This window comes from Phaseolus vulgaris, chromosome 3, assembly GCF_051622355.1.
Source record: "Phaseolus vulgaris cultivar YP4 chromosome 3, ASM5162235v1, whole genome shotgun sequence".
In the NCBI taxonomy this organism is placed as follows: domain Eukaryota; kingdom Viridiplantae; phylum Streptophyta; class Magnoliopsida; order Fabales; family Fabaceae; genus Phaseolus; species Phaseolus vulgaris.
The window spans coordinates 52,895,170-52,919,778 of NC_143500.1; the positions used below are offsets into that span (position 1 = coordinate 52,895,170).

The 24,609-nt window shown below is 33.8% G+C and overlaps 6 protein-coding genes across 9 annotated transcripts; 1 reads left to right on the forward strand and 5 right to left on the reverse strand.

Annotated features, from left to right (window-relative positions):
• Positions 1–1,883: 1,883 nt before the first annotated feature.
• On the reverse strand, positions 1,884–3,762 carry LOC137808589 (large ribosomal subunit protein eL13z). The gene is made up of 5 exons (XM_068609768.2): positions 3,576–3,762; positions 3,130–3,242; positions 2,833–2,966; positions 2,405–2,563; positions 1,884–2,298 (listed from the first exon to the last, which is right to left on the reverse strand). Exons 2-5 carry the CDS (start codon positions 3,233–3,235, stop codon positions 2,077–2,079), a joined length of 621 nt encoding a protein of 206 aa, XP_068465869.2. The 5' UTR covers positions 3,236–3,242; positions 3,576–3,762; the 3' UTR covers positions 1,884–2,076.
• A 1,864-nt stretch (positions 3,763–5,626) lies between these two features.
• Positions 5,627–7,596, forward strand: LOC137808591 (large ribosomal subunit protein eL13z). 2 transcript variants are annotated; one of them, XM_068609770.2, is made up of 5 exons: positions 5,627–5,730; positions 6,227–6,339; positions 6,504–6,637; positions 6,906–7,064; positions 7,190–7,596. In XM_068609770.2, the coding sequence occupies exons 2-5, from the start codon at positions 6,234–6,236 to the stop codon at positions 7,409–7,411; spliced, it is 621 nt and encodes a 206-aa protein (XP_068465871.2). In that variant the 5' UTR covers positions 5,627–5,730; positions 6,227–6,233; the 3' UTR covers positions 7,412–7,596. The 2 variants fall into 2 exon arrangements, with proteins under 2 accessions (XP_068465871.2, XP_090155977.1); XM_090299851.1 differs by having other exon boundaries at positions 5,662–5,727; positions 6,225–6,339.
• A 235-nt stretch (positions 7,597–7,831) lies between these two features.
• LOC137808590 (DUF946 family protein (DUF946)) lies at positions 7,832–9,932 on the reverse strand. Its single transcript, XM_068609769.2, has 2 exons — positions 9,701–9,932; positions 7,832–9,585 (listed from the first exon to the last, which is right to left on the reverse strand). The coding sequence occupies exons 1-2, from the start codon at positions 9,819–9,821 to the stop codon at positions 8,045–8,047; spliced, it is 1,662 nt and encodes a 553-aa protein (XP_068465870.2). The 5' UTR covers positions 9,822–9,932; the 3' UTR covers positions 7,832–8,044.
• Positions 9,933–13,690: 3,758 nt separating this feature from the next.
• On the reverse strand, positions 13,691–14,221 carry LOC137805709 (uncharacterized). The gene has a single exon (XM_068605644.2). It carries the CDS (start codon positions 14,219–14,221, stop codon positions 13,691–13,693), a length of 531 nt encoding a protein of 176 aa, XP_068461745.2.
• Positions 14,222–15,838: 1,617 nt separating this feature from the next.
• Positions 15,839–21,597, reverse strand: LOC137808594 (putrescine-binding periplasmic protein-like protein). 3 transcript variants are annotated; one of them, XR_016519341.1, is made up of 7 exons: positions 21,077–21,577; positions 20,464–20,618; positions 18,994–19,242; positions 17,460–17,594; positions 17,206–17,378; positions 16,882–17,043; positions 15,839–16,646 (listed from the first exon to the last, which is right to left on the reverse strand). XR_016519341.1 is itself a non-coding variant. In XM_068609773.2 (7 exons), exons 1-7 carry the CDS (start codon positions 21,447–21,449, stop codon positions 16,227–16,229), a joined length of 1,677 nt encoding a protein of 558 aa, XP_068465874.2. In that variant the 5' UTR covers positions 21,450–21,597; the 3' UTR covers positions 15,839–16,226. The 3 variants fall into 3 exon arrangements, 2 of the variants coding, with proteins under 2 accessions (XP_068465874.2, XP_090155978.1); XM_068609773.2 differs by having other exon boundaries at positions 17,206–17,388; positions 21,077–21,597; XM_090299852.1 differs by having other exon boundaries at positions 17,206–17,388; positions 17,460–17,580; positions 21,077–21,581.
• A 1,173-nt stretch (positions 21,598–22,770) lies between these two features.
• On the reverse strand, positions 22,771–24,349 carry LOC137808595 (aspartic proteinase CDR1). The gene is made up of 2 exons (XM_068609775.2): positions 23,776–24,349; positions 22,771–23,619 (listed from the first exon to the last, which is right to left on the reverse strand). Exons 1-2 carry the CDS (start codon positions 24,324–24,326, stop codon positions 22,830–22,832), a joined length of 1,341 nt encoding a protein of 446 aa, XP_068465876.2. The 5' UTR covers positions 24,327–24,349; the 3' UTR covers positions 22,771–22,829.
• Positions 24,350–24,609: the final 260 nt, after the last annotated feature.

Below are 24,609 nucleotides of genomic sequence, written 5' to 3' on the forward strand. Positions count from 1 at the left end.
AGATATTGATAACTAGAAGGTTTCACGTATCTTCACTATGAAGTTGTTAGAGTCATTCTCTCCGTTCGTGAAAGAAGAGGCATTCTTGTCTCAACAAGAGTTTTTTTGTTGGACACCAATTATCTCATGTATGGGGATGCAATGATAGGACACGATTTAAATACACTACTTAGAAGCGTAATTCTCACTATCTTTCTCAATTACAATGTCAGTCTAAGAGATATCATTATCTTTTTTTATAAAGTTTTCGTGTTAGGCATCACTATGCAACTTGACATCTCAGTTAAGCTGACACCTCAAGTAACAACAATCATCTGCCATCACATGAAAAAAAAAAGAAAAAAAGATATCATTATCTTTCAAAGACTAAAAGTCCAAATTTAGATAACTAGAGAATAATATGTAGTTGAAGCATTATATGTCACACTTCATCCTCAATTCATCTATAAAGTTCAAGATCATGTGAGTAATCTTTCTCTACCAACTAACAATGATAAGACATTATTTGATCTTGCCAACCACAGAGAAGAAACTCCTTCCAAATCTTGTAACCAAAGAAGAAAAGATCCCATCAAGGGAGTATACTCAGACGACATACTCATTTATTTAGAAAGGAGTAAAGAGGACAACTCTAGGAGAAATGACTCTATATAGCATATTATAAAATACCTCCAAACCATAAAAGAATATTAGAGTCTTGGTTAGAGGACTACAAGAAGACTGGAACTCAGCTGGCTTCAGCAAGACCAAGTCAATGTTTTTTTGAGTTAGACTTTAGTTTAAATAGTTTTATAAAGTAGTTTAGGATTTTATTTTGGTCATGTATCAGAGTCTTGGTTTAACTTTGGGCCTTGTATTTGGACTAATAGAAGAATGAGTACGTATAGTAATATAGTGGGTATGAGAAAAGGAAACATGGTCGTGACATGAGAAGGATGAAGATCTATCTATATGACTCTGATGAGAGATTTGTCAACCTCTCATTTGAAAAGATTCTCTCAAAGTAGACATCATAAGTAAGAAACATGTAATATCACTTATCGTTATCGTCTTAGAGAGTTTTTATTTTATAATCATTGCCAGAGACGTGACAAATGTTATAGTTTCCAATTTTAAGAAGAACATTCTTACCGAATTGATGCTAATGTGAGTTTATATTAAAGTTTTTTCTTACATCAAATTATTCAATTTAATTTTTATTCTTAATCTAGACAGAACAGAGAAATAGACAATTTTTTTCACAAATAAAATTATAAAAAAAATCGTTCTCGAACCTCTGAAACTGCATTCAAATTCAATTCAAATACGATAGGTGCCTGCTCCCGCATAAGATGAGGGTGACTAATGAAATCGCTGGGTTCTCCAAAAGTTCCAACACATTTAAAATCAAAAACTTGCCAAAGCTCATAACCCAAAACGGAAAAAAAAAATTGTACTACCACCACTAGTACTTTGATCAGACGGGATCTACTGCATCGAAATAGAATATTTATTTACTGCTTTTTCGGCTTTTTGGGAAATCGGTGGAGGGATAAGCAGACCAAATTACAATAATTAAAATAGGATCTTGTTATTCTGACCAAAACACTGAAACAAAAAATAAAACTAATGATGAAATTTATAGACAAGGATTAATTGAATGGCCCAGACACAGCTCAGGAATAATTATAAACTGCTGCAGGAAACGTAGTAAAGAGGTTTGCAAAAAATAAATTTTAAAAGCCACCTTAAACACACCCCAACTCATCAAACTCTCTGATTTTCGTATCCAGCTATAATGCCAATATATCAAAGTAGTTATGCAAGAGACAACAACGAAGCAAAAAAAAAGATCAAGTTGAATGCCTGGAAAACATGCACACCAGCAATTAAAAAACACAACATAATGAAAGACCAAATCAAATAAATAATCATAACAAACCAGAATGTTAATTCGACTAACAAACTTGAGTTTAACAAAAAACTGTAAGAACCATGTTTTAAGACTGACGATCTTCCAAAAGCTAAGGGTGCAGAATCTCAAAAAAAAATTTCTCAGAACTATAATATGGATAACAAACTGGCTTCTCAAGGACCCTATTTCTTGTCTTCCTTCTCTGCTTCAGCAGCCTTCTTTAAACGGGCACCATAGTGACGTTGGTTGGTGCGTTCAAGACGAAGCTTATAGTAAGCTTTGAACGCCTTCATTTCATCTGTTACCTTAACAAGGTCAACAGTTGGCTTCTCCCTTACAATGGGCAAGAATGGACCCTGAACTTGGGTAGCACTTGCTAGTTCTTCAGCGCTAGAATCGCCAGTCTACAAAAAAATATTAGGGCCGTAAAAATCTCAAACTTTGGTATGTTTCCTACTTCCATGGGAATGATGATCACAATAAAAACAAATAAAAATTTCACATAATTACCTTGACCTTTCGTGCCCGTCTTGGGAACACAACCAACTTGGCCTTGTATGTTTTGAGCCTCTGCACATTACCCTGAAGACCCTCCAAAGAACGGTTCTTGCGGCGATGATCAACAGCGATTCCAATAGTTGGAGCAAGCTTTTTGGGAATTCCAGCACTCTACATATGTATGTATATATAAATGAATATTGCACTGTAAGGAGGAAGGAAAAAAGCAGAATTTCTAATGTTTGACACAGTTTTTATGTAATTTCAATATCAACTTTTCTTTTTTGACACTTTCAACATAAATCATGTAAACTTGAATGCAAAGAGAGATAATTTAGAACTTTCCAAGAAATCAAACTTTCATACAGCATAACTAGCAATCATCATGTTCAGTGTGGTACAATGTAAAGCTTCTGCATAAAAAGAATTATTCATTTTACCTTCAACTCTTCAAGAGAAAATCCTCTCCCAGCTCTGACTTTCATGTTGTATTTCAAAGTCTGACCATGAACAACAGGCCTGAGAGGTCCAGCAGTTGGCCTGGGGAAAATTTTGACAGCCTTCTTCTGCCGAGCTGAAAAAATGTGTCCCACGCATATCAAAATTACAAGACAAACACAGCAATCATTATAAACTCAAATCGATTCTTGTTTATTGAATAACAAGCATTAAACCAAAGTGATTAATTACGACAACAGTGTTCAAAAAGAGCAAGTAAGAAATTAGACAAAAAATACCCAATCGTCTTCTGGTCTTCCGCGCTGGTTGATTAAACCAAGTCCTCACATAGTTTTGCCAATGTTTCCGGAAGTGTCCACTGGGGATGACGTTGTTATGCTTCATTGCTTATCTTCAAATAACAAAGAAATAAAAGAACAACGAAAACAACAGGGTCAACAAAACATCATAACTAAAATGATTCACATTTGATATTCTTCATACGCAAACCATACGATAATGATAACAAAATAAAAAGACCTAATTCTCCATTGGTTGTAAAACCCTAGAGGATTCTATCCACCACAAACCCTTATCAATATTTTACACAGAAATCATTAGATACTGTCAATTCGTAAACTCGAGCAACCTAGTTAACTCGCACACTGTCAAATGGACATTAGAAAATAGGAAAAAACGACACTGGATTTGTTTGTTTCTAGGTCAGGATTTATGCAAAACTCACCTAGGTAACAATCTTGTGGTTCACTGGTTGTCTTTGGAATTGCGGTGGACTCCTCTGCAATCTCACTGCTCTCACGCCCTTTTTCCTCTCCGATTCACAAATAGGGCGGCGCAAGCTACAAATTAGTGGGTTGAGTCATATTAGGGTTTTAGGTTGTTTTTTTTGCAATTACTTTCTGCACCATATCACATATCACTACACCCAATTTCACTGGAAAAGACGAAAATGTCTTTAGATAAAATGGATGTATATATAAAAATACATTTCAGATCCAGTTTCTGAAATATGTTTCAGATTATTTTTTTTAACAATTTTTTTATTATGGACTTTTATTCATAATGGAATTTCCATTTTCATTTCTTATTTTTTTATTTTAAGAACACAATAATTTTTTTTATCTATTTCTACAGAATGTATTATTTTTAATTTTTGGATTTTTATTTTCAAAAGAATAATATTTTGCGAAATTTAAAATTAAGTAGGGTGAAGGTTCAAAATGATTAGGTATAGTGATGAATTTGCCTTTCTTTACTCCTCTGTTCTTACTTTGTTGGGCTTCTCTTTAAATCCAACGACTTTTTTTCTATCTAAGAGTGATTATAAATGTATAATAACATTAGCAAAATGTTAAGAAATTATTTAAAAATATATATAATTCGATCATTAATAATAATAATAAAATATAAAAATTATTTAGAATATAATATAATATTATTTATACTCTTATGAATTTACTATTTATTTGGACAACTAAACCTGATGTGATAATATTTATAAGACTATCCAATTGGATGTTTCTGTAAAAATTGTTTTACTGTGACAGTGTATATGTGAAACTCAAAGACAAATAACTGACAAATTTAGTATATTTTTACTGTACAATTATAATAATTAGTAAAAAATAAAATATTTTTATAACTATTTTTTATACATATTTTATTTTAATTTTGCTTTTTATATTTTGATAACTATTTTTCAGAGTAATAATAGTTATATAAACAAAATAATTATATTTATTATCATAAAAGAAATATTAACATAAAAATGTAATAAAGTTTATGTTTCCAGTAATACACAATTATAGTTTTTACATATACTAAAATCTGTTCTTTTTTTAATTTTTTTTTATTAAATGCATTTTTAGTAGATATATGAATTTAGGAGATTTTATTTAATAGATATTGATAAAAAAATGTTATTCTTATAGTAGTAATCTTTGTAATTTATTATTTGAATGGATGATGAATGAGATTTTATGAGCAAAAGTTTTATAAGAAACTCGAGGAGTTTTTCATGGTTTGAAGTGGATTTAAGAATTTGTGAGAATGAGAGATGAAGTTAAGGAAAGTCCATAATATGGTTTCCGAATATATTTTTTAAAATAGACTTCTGAAATAGGATTTTGGAATTACAAATTTGGTATCGTATCTCATAAAGTTCATTTTGGAAAGCAGTCTCAGAAAGCATATTAGATGATGCTAAACATAATTTTCAACTTTCACTTTTACATCATCATTTGTGGTAAACACGTAAATACATTCATGTAACTTGCATTCATTATTTAATGCTTTACAAGATATTGAATTTTGAATATCAACATCATCAATATTCTTCCACACATTAAACACATCTTTTTATAACTCTCGATAAATTCTAAGAAATTCTCCATACTCCTAAAAAATAAGATGTTATTAAAAAAAGACAACAAAACATTACAAAAGGTGTTCCCAAATTGAAAATCTGGAATAGAAAATAACCATTATGAAACACATTTTTGCATTATGGATTTACAATTCTGAAAGTCAAAAGTAATATTATGAAAAAAGTATTATAGAATGAATCTATTTTCTTTCGGATTTCCTATTCCAGTAACACCTATAATGTACAGAACACCCCATTTTGAAATGAGTTTTCAAATAAAACAATCAAGGGCAATTTGGATATTTCGAAAAACTGATGGAGTGCAGGAAGAAAAATGTAGGATTACAGGAAGAAACATCGTAAATGGATTGGGCTGTGCTCTCCTGGGCTGGCCCATTTGAGAAACCCTTCTAAAACTTAACACTAGTCCTTCTCTTCTTTGCCGAGCGTCTCTCCGCAGTTGCAGCCAGAGCCACACACAACAAGCTCCTTCGGCGTCTCATCGGAAGACTAGGTTTTTATCTGTGCTCCTTTCTCTCTTTTCAATTTCTTATGGTTTCGAAAAATGTGAGTGAGTAGGTCAGATTCGTAATTGTATACAAGAATTTATCAGATAACATTTTCCAGGGACGTGTAGTGTTGAAATATAAAAAATTGGAAGAGAACTAAAACCTACTGAAACAAAATTCTATGTGCGAGTTAACCAGGTTAGAGGATGCGAGAACGTAGACGAGTTTAAGTGTTGACAATATCTAACGTTGTCTGTGTGAAAAAAATGATAATGGTTCGTTGTTGATAGAATCCTCTTGGTTTAGACAACCAATGGAGAATTAGGTTTTTCTTTTGGTATCATTATAGCATGGTTTGCAATGAAGAATATCAAATGGGAATCATTTTAGTTATAATATCATAGTATGTTAATTGAAGTTTGAGGCTGATTTGTCTAGTTTATATGATGTTTTGTTGACCCTGTTGTTTTCGTTGTTCCTTTATTTCTTTGTTATTTGAAGATAAGCAATGAAGCATAACAACGTCATCCCCAGTGGACACTTCCGGAAACATTGGCAAAACTATGTGAGGACTTGGTTTAATCAACCAGCGCGGAAGACCAGAAGACGATTAGGTATTTTTTTGCCTAATTTCTTACTTGCTCTTTTTGAACACTGTTGTCGTAATTAATCACTTTGGTTTAATGCTTGTTATTCAATAAACAAGAATCGATTTGAGTTTATAATGATTGCTGTGTTTGTCTTGTAATTTTGATATGCGTGGGACACATTTTTTCAGCTCGGCAGAAGAAGGCTGTCAAAATTTTCCCCAGGCCAACTGCTGGACCTCTCAGGCCTGTTGTTCATGGTCAGACCTTGAAATACAACATGAAAGTCAGAGCTGGGAGAGGATTTTCTCTTGAAGAATTGAAGGTAAAACGAATAATTCTTTTTATGCAGAAGCTTTACATTGTACCACACTGAACATGATGATTGCTAGTTATGCTGTATGAAAGTTTGATTTCTTGGAAAGTTCTAAATTATCTCTCTTTGCATTCAAGTTTACATGATTTATGTTGAAAGTGACAAAAAGAAAAGTTGATGTTGAAATTACGTAAAAACTGTGTAAAACATTAGAAATTCTGCCTTTTTCTTTCTTCCTTACAGTACAATATTCATTTATATACATACACATATGTAGAGTGCTGGAATTCCCAAAAAACTTGCTCCAACTATTGGGATTGCTGTAGATCATCGCCGCAAGAACCGCTCTTTGGAGGGTCTTCAGGGTAATGTGCAGAGGCTCAAAACATACAAGGCCAAGTTGGTTGTGTTCCCAAGACGGGCACGAAAGGTCAAGGTAATGCTAAATTCTTTGATTAATTTTGGTAATTATGTGAAATTTTTATTGTCATCATCATTTCCATGGAAGTAGGAAACATACCAAAGTTTGAGATTATTACGGCCCTAATATTTTTTTTGTAGACTGGTGATTCTAGCGCTGAAGAACTGGCAAATGCTACCCAAGTTCAGGGTCCATTCTTGCCCATTGTAAGGGAGAAGCCAACTGTTGACCTTGTTAAGGTAACAGATGAAATGAAGGCATTCAAAGCTTACTATAAGCTTCGTCTTGAACGCACCAACCAACGTCACTATGGTGCCCGTTTAAAGAAAGCTGCTGAAGCAGAGAAGGAAGACAAGAAATAGGGTCCTTGAGAAGCCAGTTTGTTATCCGTATTATAGTTTTGAGAAATTTTTTGTTTGAGATTCTGCACCCTTATCTTGGGAAGTTCGTCAGTCTTAAAAACGTCACTCAGTTTTTTGGTGAACTCAAGTTTGTTAATCGAATTAACACTTTTTATTTATTTATTTATTTGATTTTATCTTCATAAGTCGAGTTTTTTAATTGCTGGTATGCTTGTTTTCCAGGCATTCAACTTGATCTTCTTTAGCTTCAGTGTTGTCTTTTGCATGTAGTATATCCGTGACTTGTTGCAAATTAATATATGATTCCTTATTAGAAAATAGGAAAGGAGCATGTTCATTTAAAATTATTCTAAATCAATTGGATACGTTTGCTACTAGTGAGACCATGATGGCAAATGACAAGAAGAAAAGAAAGCTATGAAGTAAAAGAGAGGTTTTATGATGAAGAAAATTCATTGTTTAAAAGTATGTCAGTGTTACACAGTAATTGTATTTAGTATAAAGAGCATGTAAGAAGTTATTACAGTTAAATTGTAACAGAGCAACAACTCCTAACTGATTAAGAGTTACACATCTAATATCTAACTGTATATGCATTATACGTATTAGAATCGTATTTAAAGGTTACAACCTTCAAATTTCATCTCCATTCCAATTATTCTTCACCATTGGACCTGTGGGTCCTTCCTCTCCCAGCACCTCACTTGGCAAACTCCTCAAAATCTTTTCCAATGCAGATTTTAGATTCTTAGGCAAGAATTTCTTAATCTTCTTCAGCTCAACATCTATATTATAATCAATTTTAGGACCCCATTCCCTGAAATAGTTCAGCCAAGGAGGCTCTATAACTGCAGACCCCAAATACTCACCACAAACCAATTCAAATATCCCCAAGTCCATAACATTGTTACCTTTAGCAGTATCATTCCTTATGCCTATGTTATCTTCCCCTTGCAGATTTAGGCCAGCATGTGGGTATGATGCATGGCCATGCAAGGAAGAATAGAATAGTGGTTTGTTGCCACCACTTTGGAACTCAATCTGTGAGGAATCAACCCATGTACCTTTGCTGTGTTGTGAGAAATAGACCTGCCATAGTTCACCACTAAAGTTGCTTACCCTTAGGGTCACATGCTCCCAGTCCCCAACATGTTCACCTATTTTCCCCAATTGAAAAGAAATTAACTTAACTTTTGCTCTTGAAGGGCCATTGAAAGGGTAGAAGACCCACATTGCAATATCAGTGAAGGTTCCTCCAAGCATTGGTTTCACATGTACATAACTTTTGGCACTTTGCAAGTTTCCTTTCTTGACCCTCTCTTTGTTGGCTGCATCAGCAGGCAGGTCCAACCAATAGGCACCATCATTGTTATGATCCTGAGGCAGGTTTGTGCCGTTTGTTGCTATTGGGACAGGATTTGACTCTTGCCCTTTCTTATATAGTAGTGCTCCATTAGAGAAAAACCAATCCACAGAAGATGGCAAGTATTCTTCACTAGGATGCAAGCACATAGTTGGAGAGTAAACTTGGAGTATTGCCTTTATTTGTTGTAGATTAGGCATGTATTTTGGGATGGTTTTGGTGTTCTTCAAACAAGCAATAGATAGAGGGTTGGTACTCCCATTTTGAACAACAAAGGTACCTACTCTAACACCAGGAGCTTGAATTCCCCTATTGCTTGGTCTAACATCATAAATACTGAAGCTGCCTGATTCCCAAATCAATGAATTTGTCTCACATTGGTCAGTGAGGTCTGACCTGACACACCTGATTTTGTCAAGGGAAGGCTTATCTGATGTGGTGGTAACAACATGCCCTACAGCTTTATATCCATCAGGTGCTGTTGGAAGCCAAACATAAATAGGAGCATCTTGGCTAATCTTCATAGATGCACTGTTCCATACAAGTGTGAAATCAATTGGTTGTTTTAGAGTGGGGTTTCTTGTATTTGGGCACACATCTTTTGCCGCAAGAACCCATCCAAAAAGTGGCTTGTTGTTGGGTTGGCTGTAGCAACCCAACATAGAGAAACCTTGAGGTATTGATGGTTCAAATATGGTGAAACCTTGATTGTCCGGTCCACCACCATATGTGCTCCAAACTTTGTTGAATGTTGATATCTGGGACACCTGTAGTCCACCCAGGTCAACTATTCCAGTGGCAAAATCACCACCTACATGTCACAGTTTACCACTTGCAATGATCAGCATGCATTCACTACACTATATATCACAACAAGGAGAGAATATGTTATGTTATGACCAATAAGTGAATGACATTATGGATACCTGGAGGCCAAGAAGATTTTGCAACAGGAACAGGAAGCTTGAATGTTGTCTCAATGGGAAGGGATTGTTTTTTCTTGAAGAAATTCCCTGCACAACAACATGCGGTTAAACAATTATCCATGGTAGAGTTTTTCACAGAAGAATGAGTGTGAACATATGGAGAATAAGGCTACTACTATATGATATAGTGATTTTAGCAAGTGGTGTTGGTATATTCCTCGTGGGTAATTTTGAAGGTAGAAAGGACATCATATATATATGTAAACAAAATACTATGGTAGTCCCTAGGATGTGTCGTACAAGGAAGCTAATATGGCTACATAGACAAGCGTCTAAACATTGTTCAACATCACTTACACACCAAGTAGTTGTTCATTAAACAAGTGACTTGCTTCTCTTGTTTACCTTTACATCCCTTTTCGTAAGGGCAATGTCAATTTGCCTATGTGAATGATGTCATCATTTATGACAGAGTACTGTGTTTGTCATGGATATAAAGTGTATAGTTTTGTTGATTAAAGTAACAGTTAATAAAATAACCAGAACTTGTCCAATAATTCTGGTACAAATGAAGACATATTGAATTGATGTAAAAATGGTTAATCCAGTTATAAACAATATCCATAATTGCTGCAGCTTCCACGATCCATGAAAAAATATTCAACATAAATCTCAAAAATTTCAAATACTTACTCTCCTCTTTCTTCTCAATTTGTCAAAGATGCTCGAATTCTATTCAAATGGTATTTTTTTTCAGACCTGCATCTTCATGTAAATAAGTGCAAGTCAAATTTTTAAAAAACAAGGAATAATTCTTTCTAGCATTTGTCTCACATTCAACAAACTTTGATTTATCAATGCACAAATAAAACATCTTATGCCTGTTGGAGAAACTCATTTTTCTTTGACATCAACACTTCCTCCTCCTTTGCTTTATTCAGTTTTCCCTCTAAATGGCTTTTTTCCAGAACTGTTCCAGCCTTGAGTGTTGCATTTGTTTTGTGTCATAAAGAGCACCTTCAATATTTTATTTTTTTCCATTCTTGGACACACTATCCATTCAGAAGCTTCTAAGGCATTAACAAATTCTACCTTGATATTTTAGAAAAAAATATTATTTTCCAGAAAGTTTTTACCCGAACCTTCGAAAAACAAACAACAGTTATCTCTACAACTTGTTGGTCAATACGTTGCTCACCAAGCAATCTAATTGTGTAACCACCTTAAAAAGTTTGTTCGAAAAATATTTGGCAGATTCAATTTCTTTCATTTTTGTGTCTTTAAACTCTCTTCTCAAGTTCAAAACTTGCATTCTTTTTGTTCTTTTACTTCCTTAGATGGCCTCCTATAACTTATCCCATGCCTCTTTTATAGTTTTAAGAATCAAAATCTTGATAAGTACATCATCATGTAGTCTTTATTGTTTATTAAAAAGTGCTTTGGCTTCTTTTGCCACTACATCATTGTGACTTCTCATTTAAGCTACTATTGGGTCTTCTAGTAATAAAGTTGAATTGTTTTTACTACTGAATCCTACAAACTTTGAGCTCTGATATATGTTCTTCTTTTTGCAGTCTGAAAATGGTAGTTTTCACCTCCAAATATAGGAGATGGAAGTAAATAACTAATGATGGAAACTCATTTTTGTCTTTTGAAGGTTTTTTTCTTGGTTTTCTTAGTTATTTTACTCTATTTTTCGTTTTCTCTTCCTCACAAGCCCTTATTGAGCGTACACGACAGTTTCTTGAGTGTAAGGTAAGTCTTTTGTATACGTCTCATACTCTTATTTATTCATTTGTTTTTTTCTGATTAAAAAAAAATCTTAAAGAAAAATGAAGTTCTTTATAAATTAATTCTGCACTCATTCTACACACTTCGTAACTTTACAATAAGAGCTTGAATAGAAAAACTATAAAATTCCTAATTGGGTCCAACAAATTATGGCTAAACTAAAAGTAAACATCATGAACCACACCCACATATAACCTCTCTTCTAACACAAACAAATTTTAACTAAACTTACAAACAAAATACAAAACTACAGAAGCATTAAATCACAGCTGAAAAATAAACAATTTTCCATATTCTTGAATTAAAAATATAGAATAGACTAATCAAAGTCTCCCAGGTGCAAGTTTTAAGGTTGTAAATTGTGGTATTGGTTGTTGTTTCCCCGTGATTCTTGATGCCATGAAGAGTTGTGGATGAATGCGGTTGCACTGTGGTGGTGAAGACCCTGCAAAATTTAATGTTGCAGACCGTTTTCTAAAGCATTGACAAGTGCCATCTTCACCACCTTCAGTTACATCATAATAGGGCTTCTTCTTCTTCTTCTTCTTCTTCTCATACTCGTGAGCTGGAATGTGATGTGACACTGAAGTTCTTCTTTCCATGGTTGCTGCTTTTTCTAATGCCTTTTGGTATGCTGTGATACTATATTTGTGGTTATACAAAACCTTGGTGATGAAAAAGTATATTGCAACGACTAAACCAGCTAAAACCATGGCAGTTACTATCACTACATTCAACAAAACCCTTATATTAATCGCCATGTTAATGGATGTTTGAATTGAGTCCGAGTCTATAAAAAGAAACTAAAACCAGCTTAGCTGCTACATCAATCATCTTTTTTTTATGACGGTGAATACAACACACCCTTTTTATATGTTTAATCTCTTTGTTCTCCACGTTTTGATGTAAACTTTTTTGTTTTTTTTTTCTTTTTCTTTGAATCACATACTTTAATTTTCAATTTTTTTTACGTGGAAACTTGATAGATTGAAGTAAAACAAAAGATGACTACGAGGCTACAATATTCCATTATTTTTTTATTATATAATAAATATGGTGTCTGAATTGAATATAATATAATTTAACATAATTATTTTAATTTTTATTCACTATAACAAGTCAAATTCTCAACTACAAATATCAAGTGTATAGAAAACTATCATCATTATAAAAAAATTATTAAATAAAAATTAATTTTATAAATAAAAAATAATTAATTGTTATAATGACTAGATTAAAAACCATTTTACAAATTAAAAATGATTGATTTGTAAATTAGTTTCTATTATTCATAAAAGTTTATACATTGGTATCTAATTAGTTACAAAAGTTTTAACTACCAATTATTTAAATTCTAAATTTGATAACAAAAATTTTGATTGTTAAATAGATACCAATTTATAAACTATTTATCAATAATAGAAACTAATTTATAAACCAATCATTTTTTAATTTCTAAAATAGTTTCTAATTTATTCATTATAGCAATTAATTATTTTTTTTTCTTGGTTTTTATTTAATAATTTTCTTGTTAGTTTTAAGATAAAGAAAAATAAAGAAAAAAAAGTGTTGGAGAAAGAAAATTAAACCTTGTGCTTTATTTTTATATATATATATATATTATCCAGCCTATTATTTTAGTTGTGATAAGATTTATCGGACTCTATGATTTTAACTCAATTGTGTAATTTACATTATTTATTATTTAGATAGAAACAAATTATTACTAATTTAATTAAGTTGTGTCTCACCCAAGAAATGGTGATGTAGAGATAATGGTAAACGATTAAAATTATGACGTAAATTTATAATTTTATTTCAATTTATACTAAAGTCATATATGAGTTGTAAAATCCAAGACACAATTTCAACATTAATTTATAAGTTTATGAAAGTTGTGTGCTAAGATTTGGGATTACATTGAGAGTAGTTATAGGATAATTCTGAAAACACAATAATAAGATGATTTTTTAATAGTGATTGAATATCATAATAAAATTTTTATTTTAACGTAGTTGAAGACTTCATCTTGAGTAATGTCTAAAACATGTCAAATGTGAAATATTTTTTTTTTTATTCTGATTAGTGACTAAATCAATTTTCTTTTTTAAATCTATAATAAATTATTGGAATTGTAGCATTTACTTGAAAACACACCTTGTATTGTATTAAGAAAATGTTCTTAATAGAGAGTGGCGCTTAGCCATTTTGAAAGCGAGCAATTTGCCTGATATCTATCATGTGATGCGCATTGGACACAGCGGAAGCAAACTCCGGCGAAGGGTGGTCCACCGCCGGCGAGGGCGTGGCATGAGCACGGCAAACGGGGCAACTGGGGCTGGAAGAGAGCCACGTGTCAATGCAGGCGACGTGGAAAGAGTGCATGCACTCCGGCAACGTCCTCAACTCTTCGCCCTCTTCGAAGTCCCCCAAGCACACGGCGCACGTGCAATCTTCGTCGTCTTCGCCCTCCGCCGCCACCTCATCATCGGTTTTCTTCTTCTTTTGGTATGTGTGGATCGGAATGGGGCGTGGCAGCACCGAAATGTTAACGGCGCGTGGTTGTTGTTGTGGTTGTTGTGGTGGTGGATTTTGGTTGGTGACAGGAAGACGGTTATGAGTCCGACAAAGGATAATGAGATGGAATATTGTGATGCCGAAACTTGCTGAACCCATGGCGATTAGTATGCTTCCCACTGTGCCACTCAGCACAGATTCATCATGCTCCATTGATCACTCTCACACACAAATGCTCCATCGCTTCAATTCAACCCTTATATACAACCTTCTTCCAAAAACAATTTAAGAGACACAAAAATGTAATTTTATAAGTAGAAATGTTGGGAGATCATTATTAGGCAAGAAGATTGAGAGGTCGTAAGCATGATAAAAACTAAATCAAAATATATAAATAATAAAATATTTATTAAAATTCAATAAATAGAATCAAAATATTTATAGTACATTTAATTATTACAAGGTGTGTGGAGTGTAAAAATCCAATTAAGTCAAAAGTCCAACAAGTGAACAATGTAAATAGGTGATATGCTTCAGAGGTAAGTAGATTGTTTTATTTTATAATTGAAGAAACTAATTTTAACTTTATTATCGGAGCTCCACATATATCTATCCGAAGGTAGCCTAACTAAGTAAGACAAGTGAGAGTCCATATCCTCCAACCAAGAACAAATCCAAACACAAACTTGTAGACCTTGTAGCCGAAAGTTCAAGATAGCAGTGAGAGTCCAAGATATCAAGAAGAAAAGAAGACGACTATTATTTCTTAAGACCTTGTAAGAAGAATTATCATTTTTCATAGTATATAAAAGTAATTACTTTTATATATATATATATATATATATATATATATTCCAAGATATCAAGAAGAAGAAAAGACTAATTATTTTTAAAACCTTATAAGAAGAATTATCATTTTTCATAATATATAAAAATAATTACTTTTATATATATATATATAAGAATAATTGTTTCTAAGAAAAGAAGAATTATTATTTTTAAGTAATTACTTATATATATATAGAACCGGCCTAAGGAATAACAATGCTATAGAATCCATTTTGTTTTATAAACGGTGAACACAAGGAATTGTTCTTGTTTCATGTTTCTTATCAATGGAATACCAATTTTCACATATCTTATAGGAAATGGTAATCCACCATGCTGATACCTTCTTCATTACTTTCTTGTCAACAAATTATTGAATTCAAAAATATCATTCTACTGTTTTAAAATTATAAAAATACATTTAATTTCCTAACTCTGTTGAATGCTTACATGTAAAAATGTTATAAAAATATATTTAATATTTATCATACCAAAGAGAAGTAGAAATATTGGTAGGAGGATTTAAAGTTATTCATCGTATAAGATTTTACTCTCAATACTCAAATATAAGCAAAACAAATTAATTTTACACTAGTTAAAAATTTAATTAGTATTCTTTATTTCTATTATCATATTTAAAAACAAACATCTTTATTTAACTATTTGAACTTGCTATCAATTATAAAAATATTTATTAAAATTGTATTTTTAATTAAACGAAGCGTAATTTTAAATGACTTAGTTATTTGGTTAAACTTAAAATAAATACTTCTTAAATAAGTAATTTTTTATTCAAAGATACTCTCACTGATAAAAATACATGCTATTGAGACAACAACCCTCACTGCTCAAATCCATTTTCTTTCAGCCCACTGTTACTAATCTCCTTTGGTACCAACATTGTGCAATTCAAAAACAATAATCTAACACCCTCTTTCATTCCGCATAGGAAAGAGTTAAACAAAGCTTAATATCAAATATGCCTAAAAGATATATATTTCAGCTATTATAATCCTACTAATTCATTATTATATTTATTCATTTATTTATTTCGATACATAATATGTTAATGTTGTTGAAGTTATTACAAATGCGTTTATGTGCCCGCTCAAGTACAACAGTTGCTTAGTGCTAACAATTTCCTTCAAAAGGACAAACACTAAGCTTAAAAAAATGAATGAACTTTATGTACTTGTAGGTGAATAATGCATTATCAAATGAATTTTACAGAAAATCCGTGGCTTTCAACAATGTAGAGGGCAGAATCAGCACTGCTCTCGTGCAGCTCCGGCATTGTTGGGGTTTGAATGACAGAAATTTTCAATTTTCTGGTCATTCAAATTATTAGCCACGGATACTTGATATGTATTCCACAGCTCAGTAACATTATTCAAGTAAGTTTTGAATTAAACCACTCAGAAAATTTAGCCACTGATATGATATTATGATACATTTTGTGTATCAATCCATGGCCAGGTTCCTGGATAGAGGTAATCAACCAATGGTAATCTGACAATGTGGAATTAGATAATGGCTCTAGAAACTCACACCTTTCTAAGATGTCTGGTGGAGGGGCTCCATCAACTAGGTTACCCTTTAGCTTTGGCCTACCATTGGTTAACTCGACGGGCACATTGGCTGAATGAACTTGAAGATGAGAGGGAGAGGCACCTGGGATCACCTCTTGCTTAAAGGGGAGAGCTCTTGCGGATTGCAGACAAAACTCAATCCACTGATGGATTAATGGGGACGGTCCCCTGACACGTCCACCAATCCGATTTGTTTCAATCCTGGATGCAGCCGGAATTGCCTGGGAAAACAAAAACAGAGGCAGAAAAAAGTCAACAAATAAAATTCTAGATGCAGCCGTCATTGAATAGGTATATCTGAATCCCATTCCACTATCAACAATTTCCTTTTGCAGTACTGCGAGGGTGCCACTACCAGTTTCCAGATACCATGTTAAATCAGTCCACATAATGTTTTAAAGCCATTAATCTATCAGATATGAAACCTAAAATGCAAGATCACAGTAAGTGAAATACCCAAAGATCTGCCCATAAGCTCGCTCCAGACTTTGGAACAACAACAGCCACATCAGACAGGCGTTTAGCGGCAGGAATAATATCACTACTCCATCCAACAGCTACCCACACGTCTCCAACTCCAAAAGCTTTTAGATAGTTTGAACTATCAAACAGTCGAACCTACAAATACACATAAAAAGAAATAGAAACTTCAATTATTGTTTGGAAAAGAAAAAAGAAAAGTTTTCTGTGTCCAGGTCAAGCATTGTTTTGTAAAGCTTTCCACCACTGTTCCAATAAGAAAACAACAGCATCAGTAGAGAGATCATCCAGTAATAATACCTGTTTTGCGAGCAAAGCCAAATTGTGTTTAACAGCGTCTCTCCCACCATTTACTTCCGCATTGATGTCAATTGTATTATAGGAAGTCCCCATATACTTCAAAACTGCACCAACAACTTCTCTAGGAGAATCAACCATTGAAATCCTCCCGGCAAGATCAGCCCGCCAAAGATCTGCCCAGTCCTGCAATTTCAGTTGATAAACTCGCATAACACTCTACAAGTAATTTACATGGTCTAATAAAAACAACGTACCTCTACTGGAGCCAACTTATGCTCTTGAAATTTATTTGTCTTGTATGCTATTACCATGCAGCCCCATCGATATGGAGCAGCCCATATATCACCTTTAGGATCTATTTCTCCCTCAGAGTTCCTGCGTAGGTATACCTGAAACTTCGTTAGAGAGTGTAACGTATGCTATCATGATACAACCCAAAAGGAAAACAACTAACTTAACATTGTATATGCTATAAACCTAGGCAAATGCAGCAAAAATCAAGGATATATATATATATATATATATATATGGATAGATAGATAGATATTATATACCATTACCAGGTTCTTACTATCATGACCATCTAAGATACATTCCAAAAGGATAATAATTAATGAGTTGAGGTGATATATTTATATTTGTAATTATAAAATCAGTGTAGTGATGTTTTTGTACCACATAAGCGGCTCATTTTTTATAAATATCCAGGTAGGTATCATAAAATACAATGGCTACTCTACTGAGGTTCAGAATAAATAGCTGTGTCAATATGTATAGCACTACAGATACTTCTCTGCCCAATACTACCCATACTCCGTTTCACTACTTTTTATTGTGATAGCTTATCCATTTTATACTTCCTCAGAACTTCAAATGTTTTCTATTAACCCTATTTCACATTCAGGCTTCCACCTTTAGCCCCAAAATTATTTTTTATTTTGAAAAAAATAAAATAAAAAAACGCCGTAGCAACAATAAAATCTTGTCCCCCTTTTGTGGTCTAGAGTTTCAATTTTTTGTTCCAGATCTTTCACTCCACTCTGTTAGATCATTAAATAACATATTATTATAAGATCGAAAGGCCACTGCATTTCAATGAATTCAAATGGAAGAAAGGAACAGTTGGCTGAAAGGCCAGGTAACAGAATACAGAGGAATAACCGCAAAAATAGCAAGGGTAACTAACTACCATCATAGGACTAAGCCCTTGAAAGAGAGATAACCTCTCATAACCACAACAACCCCTTACTGTCCAAACTTCCCTTTTGTTCCCCAAATTCCCATTTAACCTCACTCCCAACAACGTTCCTCTGTGGTAGTGTTTTGCATCCTTTTTTCCTACAGCTTCCCAACTCCCCTCTTTTTTGGCTGCACCCACTTATATTGCAAATAACTACACCTTACACCTACACCTACAGTCTCTTTCTCAAAATAAGGTATATAAGAACTCTCTCTGCTATGAAAGGAACTCACAAAAAATCTACTGTGATACAAATTCTGTCAGTTTAGCACAAGCATAGAAGTATGCAGACATAATGAGCATTTTACAAATATCTCACATAACCAAGTGTACACAAAGCATTCAGACAAGTTCGATGTCTTGGTTTGCACCTATATGGCTTTTAAAATGAAGATATTCATATTTCATACATGCTCGTCGAAGTATGCAGAAACATCAAATTTAAGATGAAATAAGTTCAAGAAATCAATGCTTTTGTTATAAAACAAGCATAAGACCAGTCGTGAGAGACAAGTTTGAAGGTGAAGAAAGATAAAATACAATGTTACCTTCCATTTGTCATTTAAGCTTTTAAACCACTCCTGATCTTCTACATCTCTTATTGGCTCAATTATAGCCTTATTAATAGCAGATTTGAGCCATGAATCGCCAATACCAACAATATCTGCTGCCAAAGCAGATGCTGGACCAATTTTTCCTTTAGTAAAGGGAATTGTTAGGTCAGAAAAGATGCTCTCAAGAGTTGCATAATACTTCACGTTAAACTTCATTCTCCTCCCTTGACAATTTATAAAGTCCTAAATTAAAGAAAAAATTAACATGATTAAATAAGTTAAAGCAGATGTAGATTAAATTAATTTAAAAACTATAACTTGCTTAAAATAACATGGTAGATTCACAGGACCTACAATATGAAATTGCGTATACTCACCCAAGGTAATCAAACTCAAGATTCTATTCAGACTCAGAAAGGGGATACAAAATCATAAAACAGGGAATCATAACACAGCTTAAAATTCTACAGGACATGTAAAATTCATATATATGCATATAAGATAACATAACATAAGACAAAAAAACACATGTAACACACCAAATATTTAATTAGGCTTAAATTTATAATCATAGATCAATAAGCATATGAAAGTCAATGACTAAACCCCATACAAAAAAAAACCCAATTCACAAGTCATAAATGACAAACATAGAAGTTTAAAATATTGTAGTAGTGCCGAGTGACTACTCCTAGTACAAAACACAACACTTGAACACCTGGACTAGAGCTCTAAAATAGATCATCCAAATTAAAATCGTAACCACTCAAAACATCCTCGTTTCTTCCACTGAAAGAGAATCAATGAACCACATAAACAGAGTAGTAGAAGCAGATTAACCAAACAGAGAACCGGACAACCTCAAGAATGGCAGAGAAGAGCTCGGGTTGCAGTGTTTCATTCAACACTTTTGGGGCTTTCGTAAGAAAGGAGGCAGATTTTGTGGTAGAGGTTGAAGAAGATGCAATGATGCCAGGTTAGCAAAGGTGTTTTCCTCTGTTATTAGTGTTACGGTTACAAAAAAAAAAGGTTTTGGGGTTAGGTTTACAAAAGCACAAAACAAAGAAAAAAGAAAGAAACTTGGCACACTGCAAAATGTTGGGACACAAAACATGATCCACACAAACTCGGACTACTTTTCAATTCCACCACTTTTACAATTCAACACGGTGAGTCAACCGATTCTGCTAAGCAGCAATTCTGAGCATGGACGAACTCGCTAGTTGGAGCACAATTCAGACTACAATGATCTCACCAAATAAACTGTTAATTGATGCTAGAGAAGAGTTTATAACAAGACATGATATTAGGATTTCAGAGAACTTTTGAGGAAACAATACACATCCAGATGGGAAAGAATACAGAAAGAAAATTCCCCGGAAAAAGCAAGGAGAGAAAATAAAGTGCAATCAATAATGTAACAGGGTAATTCATAACAGAAAACAAGGAATATGTGTCACAAACCTTGATCCATGAAGGAGGAATAGAACCACGAAGAGCAACAACTTTCAGGGGAACAGTCAACGCAAATGATTTAGATTTCCAGGTATTAAAAGCTTCTTCTAATTCTCTATCTACTGTAGTTTCTTTGTCATCTTGTTTTCTTCCATCACGATCATCTGTGAACATTAAACCACAAATCAAAAACATCAGCCAACCCATTTAGAGAGGGTGATTTTCTTTTGATAAAACTTCATGCAGTTCACCCTCCAGCAGAAACCTTAGACACCAAGAATTCTTAGACACCAAGAAAGAGGATAATTATGAGAGTATATACCCGTAACCAAGGTAAGCGGCTATCATTATAACTCTTCACAACCTATATGAAAACAGTCAAGACAACTGATAGGTAGCAAGTGCTATTTGAATTTAGTACAGATAGAATTAAGGAAAAAGAAATCACACTATCAGGGGACATTTTTCATAATTATTAGGAAAAATAAAAAACGAAAAAAAAAAAAAGCATTCAACTTTTACAAGATTAAAGAGAAAGCTAAAAAAACACGCGAGAAAGCAGTAACCAGCGAATCAAACAATAACATATCAGATAATAGAGAGTGTTGGGCTTCTTAGAAACCTTGAACAGTTTGCTCCTCTTGAACAACGGTAGGACCGGCAGGTAGATGCGGCGGCGGCGAACAGGCCAAGCACAGGCGAACGCCGAAGCAGAGAAACAGCACGGCGGAGGCGGCGAAGCCCGCGAAAGCCTTGAGAGGTTGCGTTTGTGGAGGTGGCGAAGAAGCAGAGGCAGCGCGTGAGGGCGGCGAAGCGCGTGAGGTAGTTGGGTGAGCAGAGAATGAAATTGTTGGCGCATGAAATGAGGATAGGGATTTGGTGGATGTGGCGGGGATTATGAGAAAGGGATTGTGATAATAAGGGTTTGGGAAGTGATAAGGGTAACGCGGTGAGCATAGAGAGAGAGAGTGACGCGTTTGTGGCAACAATGCCATTGTTGAGTTTCCGACAGGGTGGTGGAGGCTACCGTCGGATTTCACCGTCACGAAGCGTTTTGATTTTTTCTATTTGTAACCTACTGTTGACACTTTTCATTTTTATTTCTACCCTCCAAATAATGAAATCATATGTTGTGATTAGGATAAAAATGATAAGTTAGGTTAAGAGGGTAACTTTTTATTTGAACCTTGAACACTACAAACACTTCACTATCCCCGGACCTTCCTCACAAAGCTTTTGTTTAAACAAACATTAGTGTTTTTACCGAGACTAAGCCAGAATCATCAAAAGTGAATTGATGAAATTTCAAAGAAGTCAAACTAAATCCTACAGAGAATGAGTATAGAGTTTGTTGAGAAATATTAGTGCTTTAGTAAAATTAGAGAAGTTTTAAAAATATTAATGAGTAATAGAAAACAGATTTAAGGGAGTACATCGTGAGACCTATGAGGCTCGAACACGTCTCTTAAATAGTATAGTTTGTTTGTGTTAGACACACGTATTGGATCCTGATACTCATGAGACACTCCTATAATACATATCGGTGAGTGAAGTGTCTAATTCAAAAATATATTTATTGAATTTCTGACAAGTTTAATATGATTCTAACACAATTTTAAAAAAATACATTAATTTTCTAAAACCTCAAAAAACAATTTTGTTTTTAAACTAGTCATAAGAAACATCTTTTTGTTATAAAAAATATTAAAACATACTTTTAAATCTTTATTGTCAATTTATATAATTTATAATTATATAATATATAGATTTTTGTTCTCGTGTCCTACATTTTAGAGATTATACGTATTTTTGTGTCTGTATCATATTAGTGTCTGTGTTAGTGTATATGCGGCATAGTTTATAAGTGTATACTTATATGTCTTTGAACCTATATCCATATGTTGGTAAAATGAGTTTGTTATCAAGCGTTTTTCATTCGATCGATTACAACTACGTTTCGTACATATATCTCAGTTACTTGGAGGTGGATAGTACAACAATTTTTTTTTATAATTAAATTTTAATTTTAAAACAAATATTTTCCTTACGCGAGGCTATCTCTTATGCGGGACAAGTCAGTGAAATAAGTCTACACTTCTTGTACAAGATAAACCAACCCAACTCACATTTAATCGACTAAAAATGAGACAGACCTATACATGTCAACTCAACTCATTACCACCATAATATAACCTTGGCTTTCCAACTTTATAGTTTAAGTTTTGTCAATAACAATAGTTTTGTTTTCCTTCTTTCCTCCTTCCCTTCTTGTTTTCTCACATATAATTACACAATAATGAATAAACACTTTTTTTTAATAATAATATTCAATTAGATTTATTTCCTCTTTATGAAGAACCATAAATTCCTATCTCTTATATCTTGCTACAATCAGTGGGCTTAAAGGACAAAGTGCTAGACTCAAGGTCATACCCTACGAAGAAATTGGTCTGAGCCAAGTTTCCTAAAATACTTATGTCGCTTGCAAGCATGGTTAAACACACCACATTCTTCTCCACCCACGAAAATGTATTCACTGGCTGCAAAATCACATCCCCTCCCTTCAAATGTGCTGTGATAATGGGGAGTTTAATATTATTGACACTGCTCTCATAACAAAGATCAAGAATACCCTTAGGATCACGCACCTTTTTAGCCCTTATTATATTACCTAAAGCATGTACCAAACCACTATAAACATCCAATGGCAAAAGAGTAAATGTTGTTCCAGTATCAAGGACCACATTTCCTGTGGTAACATTACCATTTGATGCAAATTCAATCCTCTGTTTTCCCACACTAATGGCCTCCCATGTGAAGTAAAAGCCAGAAGGAACTATAGTAAGAGGAGTTGTTACGACTTCAGGTCCAGAAACCAAAGAATCGCTTCCAAAATTAATCTTGCTGGTGGAGTTCTTGTTCATGCTAGTGGGAATCAGACAATAGGAGAATTTCTTGCCACCATGAGGACCCAATTGAGAAATCAGTGAAAGGTTGCCACTTCCAAGTCCAATTATGCCTGAACCTGACGCATCAAATATTCCACCAGTATCGTGTGCACAACCAAATGCAACCTTTGGAAGAGAAATTGGGTTTGTGATGCCTAAGGTTAGTGTCTCAAAAGCAAGGTTTCCCGCAGTGTGAGAACCATCTGCATAAGAATACCTGTTAAGAAGGAAGAAAATGTATTTAGGATTGATATTACTGGTAAAACTCTTGAACCTAAACCCTAAACCATGAACCTGAAACATAAACTCTGAACAATGAAATCAATAACAATAATATAAACCATGAAGTTAAGTCTGATACATTCAACAATACCTATAACCACATGTTGTCGTAATGTCACATAGAGTATTTTCTGAGCCTAGTACTTTGCTGCAAACTGTAGGTAGGCATGGTATTGTCTGGTATGATTTGGAACGACTAGGGTCAAAGAAGGGAATAGTTTGATTGTAACATTCTATGCATGGCAAACACTGTGTCCATATAAGGTCACTACCCGTGTCAGCTATGCCAATTACTTCAACAGGTGGAGTTCCAATGAAGAGCTTCATGAGATACTCTCCACCACCAGGTTTCATAGGGGCCTGAATGCTGCCATGTTTAGGGTTATCAGCAGCAGCAACTTTGAAACGGTTGATGCGCTTGAATGAGCGTTGAAAAGCATTGTGCAAGCGATCAAAGGGGGTGCTTGAAGGGTCGTAGAGGGGAGATAAAGGGGAATCACGGTGAATGAGAACATGAGTGGTGGCTTCAGAGAAGATTAAGAAATCAAGGACTCCTAAGAGAATTAGGGCAAAGTGAAGGGGTTTTGATTTGGTGGTGATTCTCATCTTTGGCTGTGAAGTAAGAACAAAAGAGTGGTGCATCAAATTGTGTTGCTCTTGGTGCTGAATTTATAAAGACAAGGAGTGTGGGAAATCCATGATTGGAACGTTGAAAGTGCCATGGGAATGTGTTCTTTGACTTTAGTTTGGTGATTCTGACGTTGTAGTTAAAGTACACTCTAACTCATAAAGAGTTTAGAAATTATTCAGCTATTTAACGTTTTACATTCAATTGCTGTTTTTTTAAGGTAAGAGATTTTCTACATTTTTTTTAAGTGTCTCGTTTTATTTTATTAATTTTTTTATCAATAAAAAAAATTAAGTG

What these genes read in the sequence shown, in the direction of transcription:
- LOC137808589 (XM_068609768.2), bottom strand. Translation starts at nt 3,235, where the DNA reads ATGAAGCATAACAACGTCATCCCCAGTGGACACTTCCGGAAACATTGG. An exon ending in GAAGACCAGAAGACGATTGG is followed by an intron (nt 2,967 to 3,129) that starts GTATTTTTTGTC and finishes ACATTTTTTCAG; the next exon opens with CTCGGCAGAAGAAGGCTGTC. An exon ending in GACGGGCACGAAAGGTCAAG is followed by an intron (nt 2,299 to 2,404) that starts GTAATTATGTGA and finishes ATTTTTTTGTAG; the next exon opens with ACTGGCGATTCTAGCGCTGA.
- LOC137808591 (XM_068609770.2), top strand. Translation starts at nt 6,234, where the DNA reads ATGAAGCATAACAACGTCATCCCCAGTGGACACTTCCGGAAACATTGG. An exon ending in GAAGACCAGAAGACGATTAG is followed by an intron (nt 6,340 to 6,503) that starts GTATTTTTTTGC and finishes ACATTTTTTCAG; the next exon opens with CTCGGCAGAAGAAGGCTGTC. An exon ending in GACGGGCACGAAAGGTCAAG is followed by an intron (nt 7,065 to 7,189) that starts GTAATGCTAAAT and finishes TTTTTTTTGTAG; the next exon opens with ACTGGTGATTCTAGCGCTGA.
- LOC137808590 (XM_068609769.2), bottom strand. Translation starts at nt 9,821, where the DNA reads ATGGATAATTGTTTAACCGCATGTTGTTGTGCAGGGAATTTCTTCAAG. An exon ending in AAAATCTTCTTGGCCTCCAG is followed by an intron (nt 9,586 to 9,700) that starts GTATCCATAATG and finishes TGTGACATGTAG; the next exon opens with GTGGTGATTTTGCCACTGGA.
- LOC137805709 (XM_068605644.2), bottom strand. Translation starts at nt 14,221, where the DNA reads ATGGAGCATGATGAATCTGTGCTGAGTGGCACAGTGGGAAGCATACTA.
- LOC137808594 (XM_068609773.2), bottom strand. Translation starts at nt 21,449, where the DNA reads ATGGCATTGTTGCCACAAACGCGTCACTCTCTCTCTCTATGCTCACCG. An exon ending in GCTTAAATGACAAATGGAAG is followed by an intron (nt 17,595 to 18,993) that starts GTAACATTGTAT and finishes ACGAAGTTTCAG; the next exon opens with GTATACCTACGCAGGAACTC. An exon ending in TGGCTTTGCTCGCAAAACAG is followed by an intron (nt 17,044 to 17,205) that starts GTATTATTACTG and finishes GTGTATTTGTAG; the next exon opens with GTTCGACTGTTTGATAGTTC.
- LOC137808595 (XM_068609775.2), bottom strand. Translation starts at nt 24,326, where the DNA reads ATGCACCACTCTTTTGTTCTTACTTCACAGCCAAAGATGAGAATCACC. An exon ending in ACGACAACATGTGGTTATAG is followed by an intron (nt 23,620 to 23,775) that starts GTATTGTTGAAT and finishes CCTTCTTAACAG; the next exon opens with GTATTCTTATGCAGATGGTT.